Source organism: Mustela putorius, unplaced genomic scaffold (genome assembly GCF_011764305.1).
Source record: "Mustela putorius furo isolate JIRA1106 unplaced genomic scaffold, ASM1176430v1.1 tig00000508_pilon_pilon_pilon, whole genome shotgun sequence".
In the NCBI taxonomy this organism is placed as follows: Eukaryota; Metazoa; Chordata; class Mammalia; order Carnivora; family Mustelidae; genus Mustela; species Mustela putorius.
This window is the reverse complement of record NW_025421402.1, coordinates 5,776,764-5,794,171: the sequence shown is the minus strand read 5'-3', so window position 1 is coordinate 5,794,171 and position 17,408 is coordinate 5,776,764. Positions and strand designations below refer to the sequence as shown.

Genomic DNA, 17,408 nt, shown 5'->3' with positions numbered 1-17,408 from the left:
GGGTTAAGCTGCTGCCTTCAGCTCAGGTCATGATCTCGCGTCCCAGGATCGAGTCCCGCATCGGGCTCTCTGCTCGGCAGGGAGCCTGCTTCCTCATCTCTCTCTCTCTGCCTGCCTCTCTGCCTACTTGTGATCTCTCTCTGTCAAATAAATAAATAAAATCTTAAAAAAAAAAAAAAAAAAGGAAAATCTGTCCTAACATTTAGAGAAACAGAACTGACCCTTTTGGGGTTTGGAGCTTCTGGTTTATGTTAGCTTTTGAGACCATGTTCATATATGGAATGGAGACATGCATGTTTCCGTAGTAAATTTGGGGGCCCAGTAAGTACAGTTTGAGTAGCACGCAGTACGCTATTTCCTAAGATATTTATTTATTTATTTATTTAAAAGATTTTATTTATTTATTTGAGAGAGAGAGAGAGCACACGAGAGGAGAGAGGTCAGAGGGAGAAGCAGACTCCCTGCTGAGCAGGGAGCCTGATGTAGAACTCAATCTGGAGACTCCAGAATCATGACCTGAGCTGAAGGCAGTTGCTTAACCAATTGAGCCACCCAGGTTCCCCTTCCCTAAGATATTTATTTATTTATTTATTAAAGATTTTATTTAGGGGCGCCTGGGTGGCTCAGTGGGTTAAACTGCTGCCTTCGGCTCAGGTCATGATCTCAGGGTCCTGGGATCAAGTCCCGCATCAGGCTCTCTGCTCAGCAGGGAGCCTGCTTCCCTCTATCTCTCTCTCTGTCTGCCTCTCTGTCTACTTGTGATCTCTCTCTGTCAAATAAATAAATAAAATCTTTAAAAAAAAAAAGATTTTATTTATTTGACAGACAGAGATCACAAGTAGGCAGAGAAGCAGGCAGAGAGAGAGAGGGGAAGGAAAGCAGGCTCCCTGCTGAGCAGAGAGCCTGATGTGGGGTTCGATCCCAGGACCCTGAGACCATGACCTGAGCCGAAGGCAGAGGCTTAACCACTGAGCCACCCACGCGCCCTCCCTAAGATATTTAATCAACAAGTTTCACTTTCTAAGATAAAGTCACCCAAATGCAGTGACTATCATTTAATTTTTTTTCATTTAATTTTGAATATCAGCTATCTGATTTGCAAGTACGGGATTTTAAGCACCTTTCCATTTTCAACTGTTGCTGCCAGTAGCTAACATCTGAGTGCTGAGTGCTAAGTATTTCCCTAAGCACTTCACGTGGATTATTTTTATTTTCACAGTGACCCTATGAGAGGCATATATATGGAAACAGGCACAAAAACTTCAGCCTTTGCCCAGGGTTACGAAGCAAGTATGCTGGCCTCAAGCAGTGTGACTCCAGAAAATGACCCTTCACTACAGAATACACTGCTTCTCATTTTTTACGTGTGTGTTTTGGTGCTGGCATCCTTGAATTTTTTCCATATAACAAATGCTCAGTATGACAGAAACAAAGAGTAATTTTTTAAGTGGGTACATAGATTTTTTTAAATACTTTTGTCACGAAAAATTTTAAATCTCATGAAGGAAAATGAAGAAGAAAAATCGAATGCTCCCATAGTCCCACAACCCAAACAAAACCTCTATTTACAGAAATCCACCTAACCTTAGCTCTTAACACTTTAAAATAGGAAGAAAGAAGCCTGGGGCAGAAGAAATATAAACGAGAAAATGAAATTAAACGTTTAAATTGACTGGGGCCCCGTCTTTCTGGCTGTGATCTGAGGGCAGAGGACCATCCTCCTTAACCATGAAAATGTCTCCGAAGCTACCCAACCTCTGGGGTTGTAGACAGACGAACTAGACACACAGCCCTTGTGTCCCATCCTTTCTTATGAATATGGTGAGCAAGAGTCAGCAGATTGGAGATAGAAGTTTTAAAAAAAAAAAGCCTAGGAGAAATTTTCTTTAACTTCCTGGCAGGGTCTTCAAAGACAGGTAGCTTTGTGTGCTCCTGTAATCAATGGAAGTAGTGTCTGTCTTTAGATCTAGTTGGATGACTTTCATGAGTCACAGGACTAAAAGTGTGCCCAGCACAGAGTAAGTGCTCAAAATTTGTTACACATCTTCCAGCTACTATAGCATAGCCTTGAAGGAAATGGGTCTTTGTTAGGGACAGGGAAAGAGTCCTCAGTCTGCCACCCTAGCACTGCCATTTCTTAGCATCTTAAACCCTAACGGGAGAAGGAAAAGACTGCTTCCCAAGATATGACTACAATCATAGGGAAATAAAGCATTGAGTTTAAAAGGCCCATTAAGAGGCACCTGGGTGGCTCAGTGGGTTAAAGCCTCTGCCTTTGGCTCAGGTCATGATCTGGGATCAAGCCTCAAAATCTGCTCTCTGCTCAGCAGGGAGCCTGCTTCCTCCTCTCTCTCTGCCTGCCTCTCTGCCTGCTTGTGATCTCTGTCTGATAAATAAATAAAATCTTTTAAATAAAAGGCCCATTAAATATCAATTTCCAGGAGAAAGGAATGACTGTCTCTTCTGTCTCCTTAGCTTCTTTTTCTTTTCATAGTTCTTTATAGTTTTATGATGTATATTGTCTGTTCAGTGTTGTCTGATGGTGCTTTTAAAGTCTAGCCTGCCGTATGATGTCTTCAGTTTCCAACAAACGGGTTGTGGCTGAGACATGTGCCGAAGGCAGAGCACTTGGGGATGGGCAAGAGGGAACTGACCTTGAAAATTGCATTCCCGGTTCTGGTATCCAGAGACACAGTGCTGGAGCTCCTGAAGGCATAATTCAGTACTTGTCCACTAAAAAGTAAACTAGAAGTTTAAAATATTCAGTTCCTTTCTTCTTAAGAGAAAGTGTTTGTTGAAAGATTCAGTGAATGAAGAAGCATATGGAGGGAAGATGTTAGCTAAAGCTGAAGTGAGGAGAGAGTAGGGTATGACCCTCACCTTGGAAGAGGAAGAGCCTTAATTCAGTGGCCATCTATCAATTGGCCTTGAACTAAACTAGGAGGGCAAGGCCTGGAAGACCTGGACATGTTGACTATGGCCAGTTCCCTTCTTTACCTAATGAATGAGTAACAAGAATATCCCTGCCTCAGGGCGCCTGGGTGGCTCAGTGGGTTAAAGCCTCTGCCTTCAGCTTAGGTCATGATCCCAGGGTCCTGGAATTGAGCCCCGCATTTGGCTCTCTGCTCAGCAGCGAGCCTGCTTCCTCCTCTCTCTCTGCCTGCTTCTCTGTGATCTCTGTCAAATAAATAAATAAAATCTTAAAAAAAAATATATATATATATATATCTGCCTCATCTCACAGTACTAAAGAAAGGTATTTTCTAAAATAATAGCAATCTGCCCTAAGAAAACAACCTTCAGTAAAGTCACTTGTGATCACTACACTGCCCCAGTCTCTGCACTGGCATTTTGACAATCATATGCTTGACGATACGCTTAGTCAAAATATATTCAGACACTGAGGAAGCTTACTACCCAAAAAACCCAAAGTGTTGACAAGAATGTGGAGAAACTGGAGCCCTTGTGCAGGGTTGATGGGGATGAAAACGATGCAGTTGCTGTGGAAAACAGAATGGAGAGTCCCCAAATATTAAAAACAACATAACTATATGGTTAGCAATTCTACTTCTGGGTGTATACCCCAAAGAACTGAAAGCAGGGGCTCAAAGAGATATTTGTACACCCCTGCTCACAGTAGCATTATTCACCATGATGAAAATCTGGAAGCAACCCAAGTGTCCACTGACAGTTAAATGGGTAAACAAAATGTGGTATATACATACATTGAAATATTATTCGGCCTTTAAAAAAGTAGAACATTTTGATACATGCCAAAACATGAATGAACCTGGGAGACGTTAGGCTAAGTGAAATCTGTCAACACAAAAGCATAAATATTACATGATTCTACTTATATGAGGTTCCTAGAGTAGTCAAATTCATAAAAACAGAAAGTAAAATGATGGGTGCCAAAATCTGGGGAGACAAGGAATGGAGAATTAGTGTTTAATGGTACAAAGCCTCAGGAAGGTGAAAATGTTTTGGAGATGGATGGTGGTGAGAGTTGCACAACAATGCAAATGTACTTAATGCTACTGAACTATGCACTTAAAAAGTTAAAATGGTGAATTTAATGATTGCATTTTTTTACTACACACACACACACACACAAATTCAGGGAAGAAAGGGTAGAGTGACATGGCTAAAGGGAGAAGATAACTTGTTTAATACTTCGCTTGTGGACTGTGCCATTCTCTTCCCTAAGAGAAGAATGCAAGGATCAGGCCATTTTCAAAAATTGAATTTAACAAATACTTAAGATATTGCTTACTGTGCGCTGGTGACTGTCCTAGGGGCTTTTCGTATTTCAACTCATTTAATCTTAATAACCCTATGAGGTAATTATCTTTGGTCCCCATTTTGCACTTGAGAAAACTGAGGCACAGTGATTAAAGTTCTGCAACTACTAAGCTGTGGACCTGAGGTTCAAACCAAAACGCGCTGTGGCCCCAGAGCACATGCTTCTAATCATTAAGTCCCTGAAGTAATGCCGGAGACTGGGACTCTAATGACCCTGAAATGGATCTCAAGGTCCAAAATGAAGAATGGAAATTGGAAGTGAAGGTATTTCTTAATTATGATCCTGCCTCGCCGCTCCAACAGCGGGTGGGGCCCCTGAGGGCTGTTGCTGGAAGCATGGGAAAGGGCTTGCGTGTTTAAGGTCAAAAATTTTGAACCTATGAAATTTCCCTCCAATTCTGAAGCAGTGCCTTAGTGACGAATCGGCTGCCTATCCCACGGGTTTTGCTATTAGTGAAGTTTCTAGATGATCAAGGCAGGCGAAATGAAACATCGTTAAACTACCACTAAATGACATTGAACCCTATGTAAATTTTTTTTTCTAGTCTTTCCAAGATGCGACCCAAAACGAATCTGCAATTCCGGAGTGGAAACCAGGGGGCGGGCCAACCAGCGACCATTTTTGTTTTGCGGCCGTGCGCTCTCAGAGCATCTTGACTAACAGGACCCCACGGAGGAGGCGGGGCCTATCGGTGCGCGGGGCGGGGCCTGGGAGACGTGATGATTCAAACAGGCTAATGAGCTCGTCGCATCTGGCAGAAACCGCCAATGACCGGGCGTGATGGGGCGGAGCCCATAGGCCCTAGTGGGTTTGGGTGCATCGCGGCTTTGGCGCATTTTCGGCTGGTTTGATTCATCCATTTTGAAGAGACGGGGGAGCGGGGGGCTCGTCTGATTAAGGGGCCCTGAACCAAGAAGCAGCGGAGTTTGAGAAGCCTGCAGCTCGGGGTTCGGCGGCAGCGGCCCCATCGGCCGAAGTTGGGGGGGGTGGGGCGCCGAGCGCGCGGGGTGGGGGGGGTCCTGGTCTTTGGCTTCTCGACTCGGTCCTGTTTCGACAGCGAACATGTCTCGGCCTGTCAGGTCAGTGCGGAGTCCGAGGCCTGGAGCGGGATGGAGGGGGTTGTGGGTGAGTGGTGAAGGACTGGGGGACAGAAGCCTGCAGTCGGCCCTCTCCGGTGCCACGCGCGGCCTCCTCCCTTTCGGGGCCCGCGCGCGCCCTTGAGCGTGGGGGGCCCTGCTGGCGCGCGGGGCTGCGCGGGGGTGGCGGCCGCGCGCCCATGCGCGCGCTCCTCCCCGCCCCGCGCCGCTGCAGGGCTCCAGGCTGCTCTGCTGCCTCCCCCACCCGCCGCACTGGTGCGGGCGGGGTGTTCCCTGAACCGCCAGCGGCTGGAGGGGGAGGGGTGTGAAGTCAGCGCCCCCACCCAGGCCCCACCTCCTCGGGGCCGACCCCTTGCAGCCTGCGGGGAGATCGGCCGAGTCGGACTCGGGCTCGACTCCCCACCCCACTTTAAGTGAGGTGGGGCCGAGACGCCCGTGTGTCCCCCTTTCCCCCTCTGCTTGCGTGGGGGTGGGGGAACTCAGCCCTCTTTCTCTAGCGGACGGGGGTGTTCCATGCAAAGGGGGAGGGGCAGTACTGCCACCCGGCCCCGCCTCTGTCCTCCAGGGTCGCTGCAGGGCCCCGCCTCCCGGATTGGGCCGGGCGTGGGCGGGACCCGTTCTTTTCCCCTCCGGCAAAAGTGAGAGCCCGGGACGGGGCCCTGGAAAATAATGACTGTTGCCTTTCCCCCAACTCGGAATTCGGAGCGGGTTAACTGCTCCCCCTCCCCCCACACCGAGCTCGCTGTTTCCCTCCGACTAGAAATGTCCTTCTCGGGGAACTGTCCCTACTCAGGAAGGTGCGGGTTAACAGCACGACCCAAATCCCGTGTGGTTCTCGTTCCCGCTGCCTGTCTACGCTCCCTCGGCGTACGTGTCTCGGATGTGTTTGTAACCCCCCCCCCCCCAATAACCTAATAATAAAGGGACTAGGTTCAGGTAACCAGTAGACGCGATTCTGAGAATTTCCACAAGTTTGCAGTTCCCCAGCGGACGGTGGACTCGCCCTTTGCCGTCCTCCTGGCTATTGTATGGAATGTGCCATTTATGGAGGGGTGTGGCTTAATCCAATGTGTTGAGGCCTTTAAAGGGAGAGCTGTTGCAAATAACTGTTACTTTTCATGTAATGTCCGTGACGCTTTCGATGTTAAGGAATTGGCTGCTTCGCATAGGGTTTTCTAGATAAATAGGTAAAGGTTTAGATTTTAAATGTTTTAACAGTTGTTGCTTCCCCTTCTTCATTCCAAGTTTTGTGAGAAACGGAAGTATTTTGACCTAGAGCTCTAAGGAGAGGTTTGGAACCCGGGAAAGGGTTTTGGGCCACACCGTTCTAGCTCCTGACTAGATCCTCCGTCTCCAACTGGTGGTGGTATGGGACTGCATACTTCCACGCTCGGGGTGGGCATGCGGAGAGTGCTAACTCACTACCTGACTGCTTTTCTGCCTTCTAATTTCTGCCCGCATCTCTGGTAACTCACCATCGCCACCGGGAAGAGTTTGCCCGCTTTCTGGCAAGGAGTCTGGATAGATTTTTCAGATGATAGTATGCATACCTTTTTTGGCATGAAAATGATCAATGTATCCCATCAATTTATGTAGAATATTTTCTTTAGGATCAGGTTAAGTAGACAATATCGTAATAAAGATTTGATTCATCTGGATTGGATCTCCTGTCTCTGGAAGTAAATTACTGTGTGGTGAAATTGGACCATTTTTCTACCTTTCAGCTTCGGTTCACTAGGTTTTGATGACTTTTTATATTATTGTGACTTACTATATTCATCTGCCTGAATTTGTGTTCCCAGATTTAGATATGGGAGCACGAACAAAACTTTTTTTTTTTTTTTTTACTTTAAACTTTGATTTTTTTTCTTTTTCTTTCTTTTTTTTTTTTTTTTTTTTTAAAATATTACCAGGTGGGACTATATTGAGCATGGGTCTCTCCGTTTTTTGGAGGCTTTGGGACTTAAACTTTTTTCTTGTTCATTATGTTGTTAAAAGTAATTTTAATTGTCTTTGCCCCTAATTGAAGAATGAAAATATATTGGCTTTTGGGGGTCACGTTCATATTATTTTAAAGCAACTTGGTTTCTGATTATATATTTTAGTGATTAAAGTCTCTTTGTACCTTTAAAAAGTTTTTAATATACTCATGACCAATAATAAAGCAGAAATAATTAAACTTGAGTTTGGTGGTTTGTTAAATTTTGCAATAAAGTCCTGTCTTAGGGAAGTGCCTTTGTTCCAAGGTGTAAATGAAGAATCTGTATACCTGAGGGCATTTGACAAAAAATTAATGGTAGACATTAACCAGATATCAGAATGATCGACCTGTTTAAAAACCAAAAAAAAAAAAAAGCACAAGTTGGGAAATAAGTGTGAATGCTGCTTCTTTTAGGACATTTCTGCCCTTTCGGGCATATTTATAATTTTGGAGGTTTTTCTGCTGTTCATATTTATTGTAAGCATTACTCATTTTCATTTGAATACTAACCTGAGCATAAAAAGAAGAATTAGCAGTGTACTAATGGCTACTTGACACCAATTTCCATGTGCAGGGAATGATGAACTGATAAGCCGGAGCAGATTTTTCCAGAGATGTGTGCAACACTTCTGAGTAGTTCACTCATACAGTGTTGCTGTCCCTACCTTTTACAGCATCTGACTCATGGTATATAAATGAGAGCTCAAATATTTTAGGCCTTGGGTTCAGTTTTATAGCATAAAGTTAGAGTCATGGAGCTAGGAAGAAATTTAGGCAAATTCCTTTTACAAGTGACTTAATGGGGACCTGGACAAGTGAAGTGTCTTGCATCACATACTAGATGCAGAGATTGGGGCTAAACCTAAGATTTCTTAATTCTCAGGCCTGCTTACCCTCACCCTTTGTGAATAATAATTGCTTTACCTTCAGCCTGTTAAGTATTGATGTTAACTGTAGTATACCGGCACTTTCAACTCTTCAGAGTGCTTTCACTATTCTTGTGAGGAAGGAAGGAAAATGTTACTACTTGTAAAGATGAGAAAGAAAAATCAGAGATTGACTGACTTGCCCAGACTAGAAACCAGGTTTCTTGAAATTCAGCTTAATGTATTCTCCAAAGATCCTCCTCCCTTATTGAAAATGATCCCAAGTCATCAGATCAATGTTTGCTCCTTTCTTCAGAACATAAGTGCACTTAATAATCTGGTTGTTTTTTTGTTTAGTACTTGAGACTGCAAGGAACTTTAAACCTTGAAAGTTTAGATGTGAAAGCATAGGTTCATATTGGTTGATAATTATTTTAAATAAATGTTCTAAATAAGAGCAGTTTTGTTCAACTCAATTTAAAATAATTTTCAGAGATACTTTTTAACTGAAAGTACGTTTTTGAAAAACTAAAAAGAACTTCAGAGATTGAGTCCACTTCCTTCAATTTACCAGTAATGACTTTGAAGCCAAAGGAATTAAAGTGTAAAATAGTAGCAAAACTGTATTTAAACTGCATGAGTTTTAACCATTCTCGTTTCTGCTAGATCTGCATTGCCTGTATTTGATTCCACATAGACAGGAGTACAGGTCCGCAGTCCCTGTATAGTTTGAAAACTTTGGAGCCATGTGTGTTTTGGAAGTTCAGTTATTTTCAAAAAATTTAGAAGTAATGGGGCCTACTGTGAATTAACGGGCTATCACCATTGAGTTCTGCAGTAGTACTTCTGTAATCAAACACCTTAATGTCTCTGTAATAAAACTGAATTTTCACACTAACAAAAAAAAATACAGCTAAAAAGCCCTCCTATTGTTCAGGTAAACCTGAAACATTTGGTGCTCAGAACTTTCTGAATTTCTAAATTACGGATTAGAGATTGTGGACCTTTAAGAGAAGTATTTTTTCAACCTTCAATTTTAGAAAAAATAAAATCACATTGAAACCCAAAAGAGCTATCACTGAGCAACTTTTTTTGTGCCAAATTTTCTGCCAGATACTTTACACATACTTCACAGTCTTCAAACAACTCTTCAAGCAAGGTGTATGTTATTCCCATCTCATATGTGAGGTGGCTGAGACTTGGCTAAATTAACTGGCCCAGTTCACCTGTGAAGAGGTGAAGCAGAAATTCAAATCCACATGTGACCAGCCCACAACCAATGTGATCTTCCCCGTGAGACACACTACACAGGGTATTACTCTTTCTCATGGTAGTAGCGCATTTTGCCATCTTTGAAAGGGGTTAACAGTTCATAATAGGACTTTGATGGGGAGGACCAACTTGAAAATGGGGGAGGAGGGTGAAAGAATTATTATTTTTAAGGAATAGGAGAATATGTGAAGGGGTTAAAGGAAGATAACTTGAATGGAGAGGGAAATAGTGTGGCACTTGGGGGAGGAAATGTGAACATTAGATAAGTGGCATTGCTTTCAGTGTGTATACATTGTAATACAAGGGCATTTGCTCCCTGACTAAATTAAGTGAATAGATGTCAAAGCTACCTAAAGGACACTATAGGAAAATTAACAAGACTCATTTTACATGCAAGTATAGATGCAAAACCGCCAAACAGAATATTAGCTGAGTCCAGTGTGTATTAAAAATAAAGACGGTCAATGGGATTTGTCCCAGGAACAAAACTTAAAATCTATAACGGATACACCATATCAAAAGACAAAAAGAGGGGTCACCCGGGTGGCTCAATCAGTACAGCATGTGACTCTTGATCTTGGGGTCATGAGTTCACGCCCCACATTGGGTATAGAGCTCACTTAAAAATAAAGGACAAAGCAAAAACATGGCATGGAAAGGTTCAACACCCATTGTAAAATTTAGTATATTAAAATTAGAAGGAAAATTAAGATTAATAAAAATTGCAGTTGATTTAACTTGACAAAAGTTTCAAACTAAGGTAAGTGGTTGAATTTTTAGTGTTTTAAATAAAACTAATTGTTGGGGGGAGGTAACCTGGTGCAGTGAAAGAAACCCGGGGATTAGGCGATGTAGGCTCTGGGTTCTTTTTTTTTTTTTTTAAAGATTTTATTTGTCAGAGAGAGATCGAGCAGAGGGAGAGGGAGAAGCAGGCTCCCCGCCGAGCAAGGAGCCCTATGTGGGACTCGATCCCAGGACGCCGGGATCATGACCTGAGCTGAAAGCAGCTGCTTAACCAGCTGAGCCACCCAGGTGTCCCTAGGCTCTGGTTTCTACTTAGGTTTATATAATGGAGATATTTGCACTCCATTAGAAGAAGAATAGCTTGCCTTCACGAAGCCTTTTACAGTTTTCATAGGCTTCTTTCAACTGGAGAAATAAAATTAATAAGGAAAACCATTTTGAAAAAAGGGCAGTTGGTTTTATTTGTGTAAATGGCCTGTTTTTCCCAGAAATACAAAACAAGGTCACCACCGTGCTGTGTAATTCTAGGACACCATGTGAATGGTGCTCCTCTGGACTTCGTAAGAATTCGAGCCCGCACAGCCAGATGGGTTTTGCTTTGCAAACTTTCACTATTTGAACTTGATATAAAGGAAACTATTGAGTCTGCTGTGAAGTGTTACTTCTGTTTGCATTTTTAAATTCTCAGCTGCAAAGATGGAAATAAATATGACCTCATTACTCCAGATGATGAAGAAGTAGCTTCTTGGGTTGTTGAGACTTGAGCGAGCACTTAACACTGCCACGTTGTGCACAATAGAAACCTTCGGATTTAGCACAGGCCCACTTTAGTCAAACTGGAGCATCCTTTGATTGGTTTTGTTTTGTTTAAAAAAAAAAAACAAAAAAAAAAAACTTCTATCTAGATTCTGAGAAGTAGAACTGATGGTTAGAGACTTGCATTGCCGTATATTTAGATAACTACTATCTACCTAGCCACAATTACAGGTCTTTGAAATATTTGAGGCTGTGAGACCAAAGCATTTCTACTGGGTGTTGGGTATTTTCAGGTGCTGCTTCCTGCATGTCTTTTTTTGAGTTGTATGCCCAAGGTGATCTTCAAGGAGAGTTCATCTTTCAAGCTAAAATGACCCAGAAGATGAACTACTTTGGAAAGTAAACATTAGCTGCACTTCGAAATAAAAAATCCACTCTGCCATTCGTTAGGCTGGGATAACAAAATATGGCCAGCTACCTTCCACAGAGAAGCTGCAGCTCCAAGACATACCAGTCCTCCTAGTGACTACTGCGTTCCTAGTAAGAAATGATTCTCTAAAAGCAGGGACTATCAGAAACTCTGCTGTTTAAAATTGGTGAGAATGAAACCGCACACACCTGCCTGGTTCATTATTCAAAACGCCTTCCCTGCCTCCCCTTTTCTGCAGAGATTAGAAACTCCATGTGAAAAACCTAGGAATGCCTTCCTAGAATGTTCTTTTTATTACTTTCTGATTTCTTGCATCTTGTGACTTTTTAAAAAAGATTTTATTTATTTGAGAAGGATCGCAAGTAGGCAGAGAGGCAGGCAGAGAGAGGGGGAAGCAGGCTCCGGGCTGAGCAGAGAGCCTAGTGCAGGGCTAGATTCCAGGACTCTGGGTTAAAGCTAAAGGCAGAGGCTTTAACCCACTGAGCAACCCAGGCACCCCTCATCTTGTGACTTTTTAAATTTTACCTTTAGTTGTAACAGAATGATGCAAGATACAAAGGAATAAATTTTAGCCAGGAACTTGAAGCTGAAGATGAATGAAACAATTATAAGAAGTTACTCTTAATGGAGTTTAGGTATCCTGACTCCCGTGAACTAATGTTTTTAATGTCTCCTGGGCAGATTCGGCATGTGAAGAATAGTCTTTGAGCGTAGAAGAATGGAGAGAGACAGATGTCCTAAGTTTTAATGGGGTAGAGTAGTGACACAGGATCTTTACCTAGATAGGCAGAATCTATATTGGGCTATGTTTTGTAGAGGAGTTTCATTTTGTGAACAATCAGGAAGGGAAGGTTTGAGAGGTTACAGGCAACAACAGTGCCCTGTGGGGTGTTGGTTCAAATGGGCTTGAGTTGAAAGATTGGTTTTAGTAATAACTTGCAGTGGTAGGAAAGTTACTTAGCCTATTTGAGCATTAGATTCAGATAAAATTGAATTCATGTTAATGAGCTCCTCTTGTGAGATTGTGAGGATTAAATGAGAATTTAGGTGAGGTATCTGGAACATCATACTAACTGCTGTTGTAATAATTATAAATTCAGCATGGGTTCACAAAGTCTCAGGTCAGTAGTCTTAATGCTGGGTTTTTGGGGATGTCTCAAGCATTGGATTCAAATTTTGTTTTTAAAATGTTGGTAATTTTTAGAGATCAAAGTTAAGCAGTTTTAATGCAGGACTTTGGAAGATTTCACTTGTTTAAGGAGGTGGTAATATTCAAATTCATTTGGCCAGAAAATCTTCAGAAAACCTATGTCAACACCAGTTGGGAAAATCTGTAATGAGAAAATTCTTTAAATTTGAAATTATAAGACAATTTCATGCTCTTAAAATGCTGCTTTTACTTTTTACTAGTTGTGTTTTATTTTGTGTTTCCTGGGGATATTTCATTGAAACAGAAAAGGTTTATTTTTTATTATTTTTAAAAAATATTTTACTTATTTATTTGACACACAGAGAGAGATCACAAGTAGGCAGAGAGGCAGGCAGAGAGAGAGAGAGGAGAAAGCGGGCTCCCTGCTGAGCAGAGAGCTGGATGCGGGACTTGATCTCAGGACCCTGGGATCATGACCCAAGCTGAAGGCAGAGGCTTTAATCCACTGAGCCACCAAGGTGCCCCAAGGTTTATTTTTTAAAAGCTTAATGTCATTGGTTTAAATGAACCCATTAAAAAAGATTTTATTTATGGGGTACCTGGGTGGCTCAGTAGGTTAAAGCCTCTGCCTTAAGCTCTAGGTCATGATCTCAGGGTTCTGGGATCGAGTCCCTCATCGGGCTCTCTGCTCAGCATTCCTCTCTGCCTGCCTCTCTGCCTTCTTGTGATCTCTGTTCTGTCAAATAAAAAAAAAAAATCTAAAAAAATATATATTTATGTGACAGAGACACTGAGAGAGGGAACACAAGCAAGGGGGAGTGGGAGAGGCTTCCCGCTGAGCCAGATGTGGGGCTGGATCCCAGGATCCTGGGATCATGACCTGAGCCAAAGGCAGAGGCTGAACAAGCCACCCACGTGCCCCACCTTTTTTTTTTTTTTTAAGAGTAAAAGAATACTGTAAAAACACTGGTTTTCTCTAATTTTTTATAAATTTTTTAAAGATTTTATTTATTTGCCAGCGAGAGAGCACAAGCAGGAGAAGCAGCAGGCAGAGGTAGAAGCAGACTCCCCGCTGAGCAGGGAGAGCCCTATATGCAGTTTGATCCCAGGTCACCAGGATCATGACCTGAGCCCACTGAGCCACCCAGGAGTCAGTCTCTCCCTTTTTTCCCCACTGAGTGAGTGAGTAGGGTGGGGTAGGGAAGGGGCCCAGAGAGAATCTTAAGCAGGCTCCACCCCCAGTCCTGAGCCCCATCTGAGACTCCATCTCATAATCCTAAAATCATGACAATCCCTGAACTGACTGAGCCACCCACGAGCCCCCTGGGTTTCTCTTCCAACAAGGATTTTGACAGAGCTTCACATGAGGTCCTTGTGGGAAAAGTGAAATGTAGGCAGAATGCTGATTCACTGTCATGGACTTGGACCTCAGTAGCCAGACCCAGAGAAGGCAGGTGAATAGATTTAGGTCAGCCTAAAAGAACATTTCCACTGATGCCTTAAAGGACTTTGTTCTTGGCCTATGTTGATTAAGTTTGCAGATTATAGGAAGTTGAGAAAGGTAAATAGTATGTTGAAATGAGGTACAAAAAGATTTTCAATCTCTGGAAAAGAAGGCTTAATTATTGGAATTGCAACATCTCCTGCATTGTGTGATATAACAGCCCAAAAGGCAGCTGAGCTCTTGGATTGCATTAGTACAAATACAGAGTAGAATAGGAGGAGGAAATTTGTAATCGTGATCTCCCTCTGTCCTCCACATAATACCTTTGTAAACCATATTATGTTGTTATGATTAGATTGGGGCACTGCTTGATAGACTTCACTAAGTCCAAGGTTACTGGGTTGCAGGGTAACGATTAGGTCATGAGGGTGCTTGAAATAATGAGGAGGGGTTGAAGGAACCCTAGTATATTTAGCCTTTAAGAAAAAAGCAGAAACTCCTATAAAGTGTAAGGGCTACTCTGGAGGAGGGGTTAGATGGAAACCATGGTACATCCAGGAGATAGACGACAGAACCTGTGAGAGGACTTCAAAGGCAGATTTCACCTTCTTGAAAAGAACTTTATTTTTGGAGTTTTCTTAAAATAGGCTGCCTTGGGAGGTCATGAGAGGTCTTGGGATTCCCTTCTAGGGACATTTGTTGCCAGGATAGTAAGTTTGGGATAAGATTGGATTAGATTGTCTAAAGTCTAGTAGTTCAAGTACATATAATACACCTGATATTCTCATCATCATCGTTATCACCAGACCTCCTGCCCCACCATTAGCCACCAAGCTTGAGTAGGTTTCATAAGTGCTTAAGCTTGAAAAAGTTAAGTTTTTTAAAAAGATAGGAAATCAAGGGTGCGTGCATCTCGTGATCACGGGGTGTGAGTTCAAGCCACATATTGGGGGTAGAGGTTACTTAACCTGGGTCACCTGGGTGGCTTAGTGAGTTGATTTCAGCTCAGATTATGATCTCAGGTTTGTGGGATCCAGTCCCAAGACGTGCTGGTCAGGCTCTGCACTGGGCGTGGAGCCTGCTTCAGATTCTGTCTCTCCCTCTCCTGCTCCTCTCCACCCAAGAGTGATCTCTCTGAGTAAGTAAATAAATAAAACCTTTATTTTATTTTTTTAAAGATTTTATTTATTTGTCAGAGCAGCAGGCAGAGGGGGAAGCAGGCTCCCTGCTGAGCAAGGAGCCCAATGTGGTACTGGACCCCAAAACCCTGGGATCATGACCTGAGCCGAAGGCCGCACCAACTGAGCCACCCAGGCGCCCTAAATAAAACCTTTAAAGGTGGTGGTGGCCTGGGTGGTTCAGTCAGTTAAGCATCCAACTCTTGATCTCGGCTCAGATCTGGATTGCAGAGTTGTGAGTTCAAGCCCTATTCCATGCCCAGCATGGCACCTGCTTAATATTTAAAAAAAAAAGGAAATTAAAATAAGAAATGTTATTCTTTTTCTGCCATGGATCAGTAACACTTTTTCCTTTCTTTTTTTTTTTTTTTTTGTTGTGAAGGCAAAAGTAATAATGAGTTTCTTTTTGTGACCACTTTTTATTCTAAAGCAGTGGGTCTCGAACTTGTTTGATGTGGTCGCTACACACAAGAACACAAACATCTGAAACAAGTTTCTGGAACTTACTATTATTTAGGTATAGTTTTCTGTGATTTTTTTGTTTTGCATTGTTGTTGTTTTAATGCTGGTTATACACCAATAAATTCATTTAGGGACTCAGTCGTGGGTTGTGACCTATCAGTTGAAAAACATTGTTCTTTAGGATCTCGTTCATCTGACCAAATGTGTATACCACCCAGGTGATTAGTGAAAAGAGCAGTGTTGGTTATTTTAGGTTTCTCAGAACTCTAATTTCAAATGTGCTTTAAGTGCCTAATGAAGAACCTGTTAAATTCTAGAAAATTAGCAAGGTGGATTTTTTTTCTTTATTCTTCCTCCCTGCATTGACCAGAACAACTTCAGTGTAAAAACAGAAGTATAGGGGCGCCTGGGTGGCTCAGTGAGTTAAGCCTCCAGCCTCGGCTCAGGTTGAGATTCCCAGAGTCCTGGGATGGAGCCCCACATCGGGCTCTCTGCTCAGCAGGGAGCCTGCCCACCCCCCACCTGACTCTGCCTCCTTGTGATTTCTGTCAAATAAATAAATAAAATCTTTAAAAAAAAAAAAGGTACTATAGTCTGTTGATGGAGCTTAATAATGTAATAGATTGTCTAAAAGGCTCTCCCATTTGCCTTGAGAAAATGGTTTTGTGCTCTTCGAGTAATATAAAGCTTAGGGTGTCAATATTTAATTATATTTGTAAGTTCTGCTGCCTTCCCCAGAGTTTGCTTGTTACCGGTCTCCATATTTTGATGTGAAGGCTTGTTACAAAGTAGAGCTGGAGTATGTGGTTTTCGTTTTCTCATCTGTAAAGTTGAGAGGATTTGGGGCACATGGCTGGCTCCGTTGGTTGAGCCTGCCACTCTTGATCTCAGGGTCATGAGATCAAGCCCCACATTGGGCCAAGAGCTTACTTTTTAAAAAAGAGATGGCGGGCTCCGGCGAGTGGAGGTCGGTTGTTGTTGCCTCTGTTGGTTGAACCTCTGGCTATTGATGTTGGCTCAGGTCGTGATGTCAGGGTTGTGAGATGGAGCCTAGTTAAGATTCTCCCTCTCCCTTTCCCCAGCCACCACCCCACCCCCCACCCCCCAAGCAAGAGAGGGAAGGTTAGATAAGGTCATCTCAAAGGTGTGATCATTTTCCTCTCAAACACTGATTATTGACTCTTGAGAATGGCCTCATGTTTCATGTTTTGGTCTTAGACAGTCACTGCTATGAGAAAGCATTTTAGGTTTAAGAGAATGGAAGAGAAAAGTCCCTATTGCTTCTGAATTGCCTGAGTTATCCACATTTGGTACCAAAACCAGATCTTTTCAAGTTCTTTGTCTAGCTTCCCACTTTACCCTTTGTTTTTGCACTTTAACCTGATGCAGAAGTGAGAACTTCTCATCCCAGAGCCCTCTGGTCATCAGTCAGGAATTGGCTCATTGTGGCCAGAGTGCATTTAGAATCTAGACGGAGAGATCATGTATTTTTTTTTTAGTTTTTATTTTTTAATATTTTATTTATTTGACAGATCACAAGTAGGCAGAGAGGCAGGCAGAGAGAGAGGAAGAGAAGCAGGCCCCCTGCCGAGCAGAGAGCCCGATGTGGGGCCCTATCCCATGACCCTAGGATCATGACCCAAGCTGAAGGCAGGGGCTTTAACCCACTGAGCCACCCAGGTGCCCCCATGTATGCTTTTGGTTAAAGTAAGAGCAGGCACTTAA

The 17,408-nt window shown here is 42.9% G+C and overlaps 1 protein-coding gene across 2 annotated transcripts in view; it reads left to right on the top strand.

Moving 5' to 3' along the window:
* The first annotated feature begins 5,115 nt into the window (after positions 1 to 5,115).
* The window catches only part of NUCKS1 (nuclear casein kinase and cyclin dependent kinase substrate 1), a 30,654-nt gene continuing 18,361 nt past the window's right edge, over positions 5,116 to 17,408 (top strand). The window contains exon 1 of one of the 2 annotated variants that reach the window (XM_004756438.3): positions 5,116 to 5,382. In XM_004756438.3, the coding sequence (XP_004756495.2) occupies positions 5,366 to 5,382 (17 nt within the window). In that variant the 5' untranslated portion in view covers positions 5,116 to 5,365. The remainder of the gene's footprint in view (positions 5,383 to 17,408) is intronic. The other variant, XM_004756439.3, reaches the window with a different exon arrangement.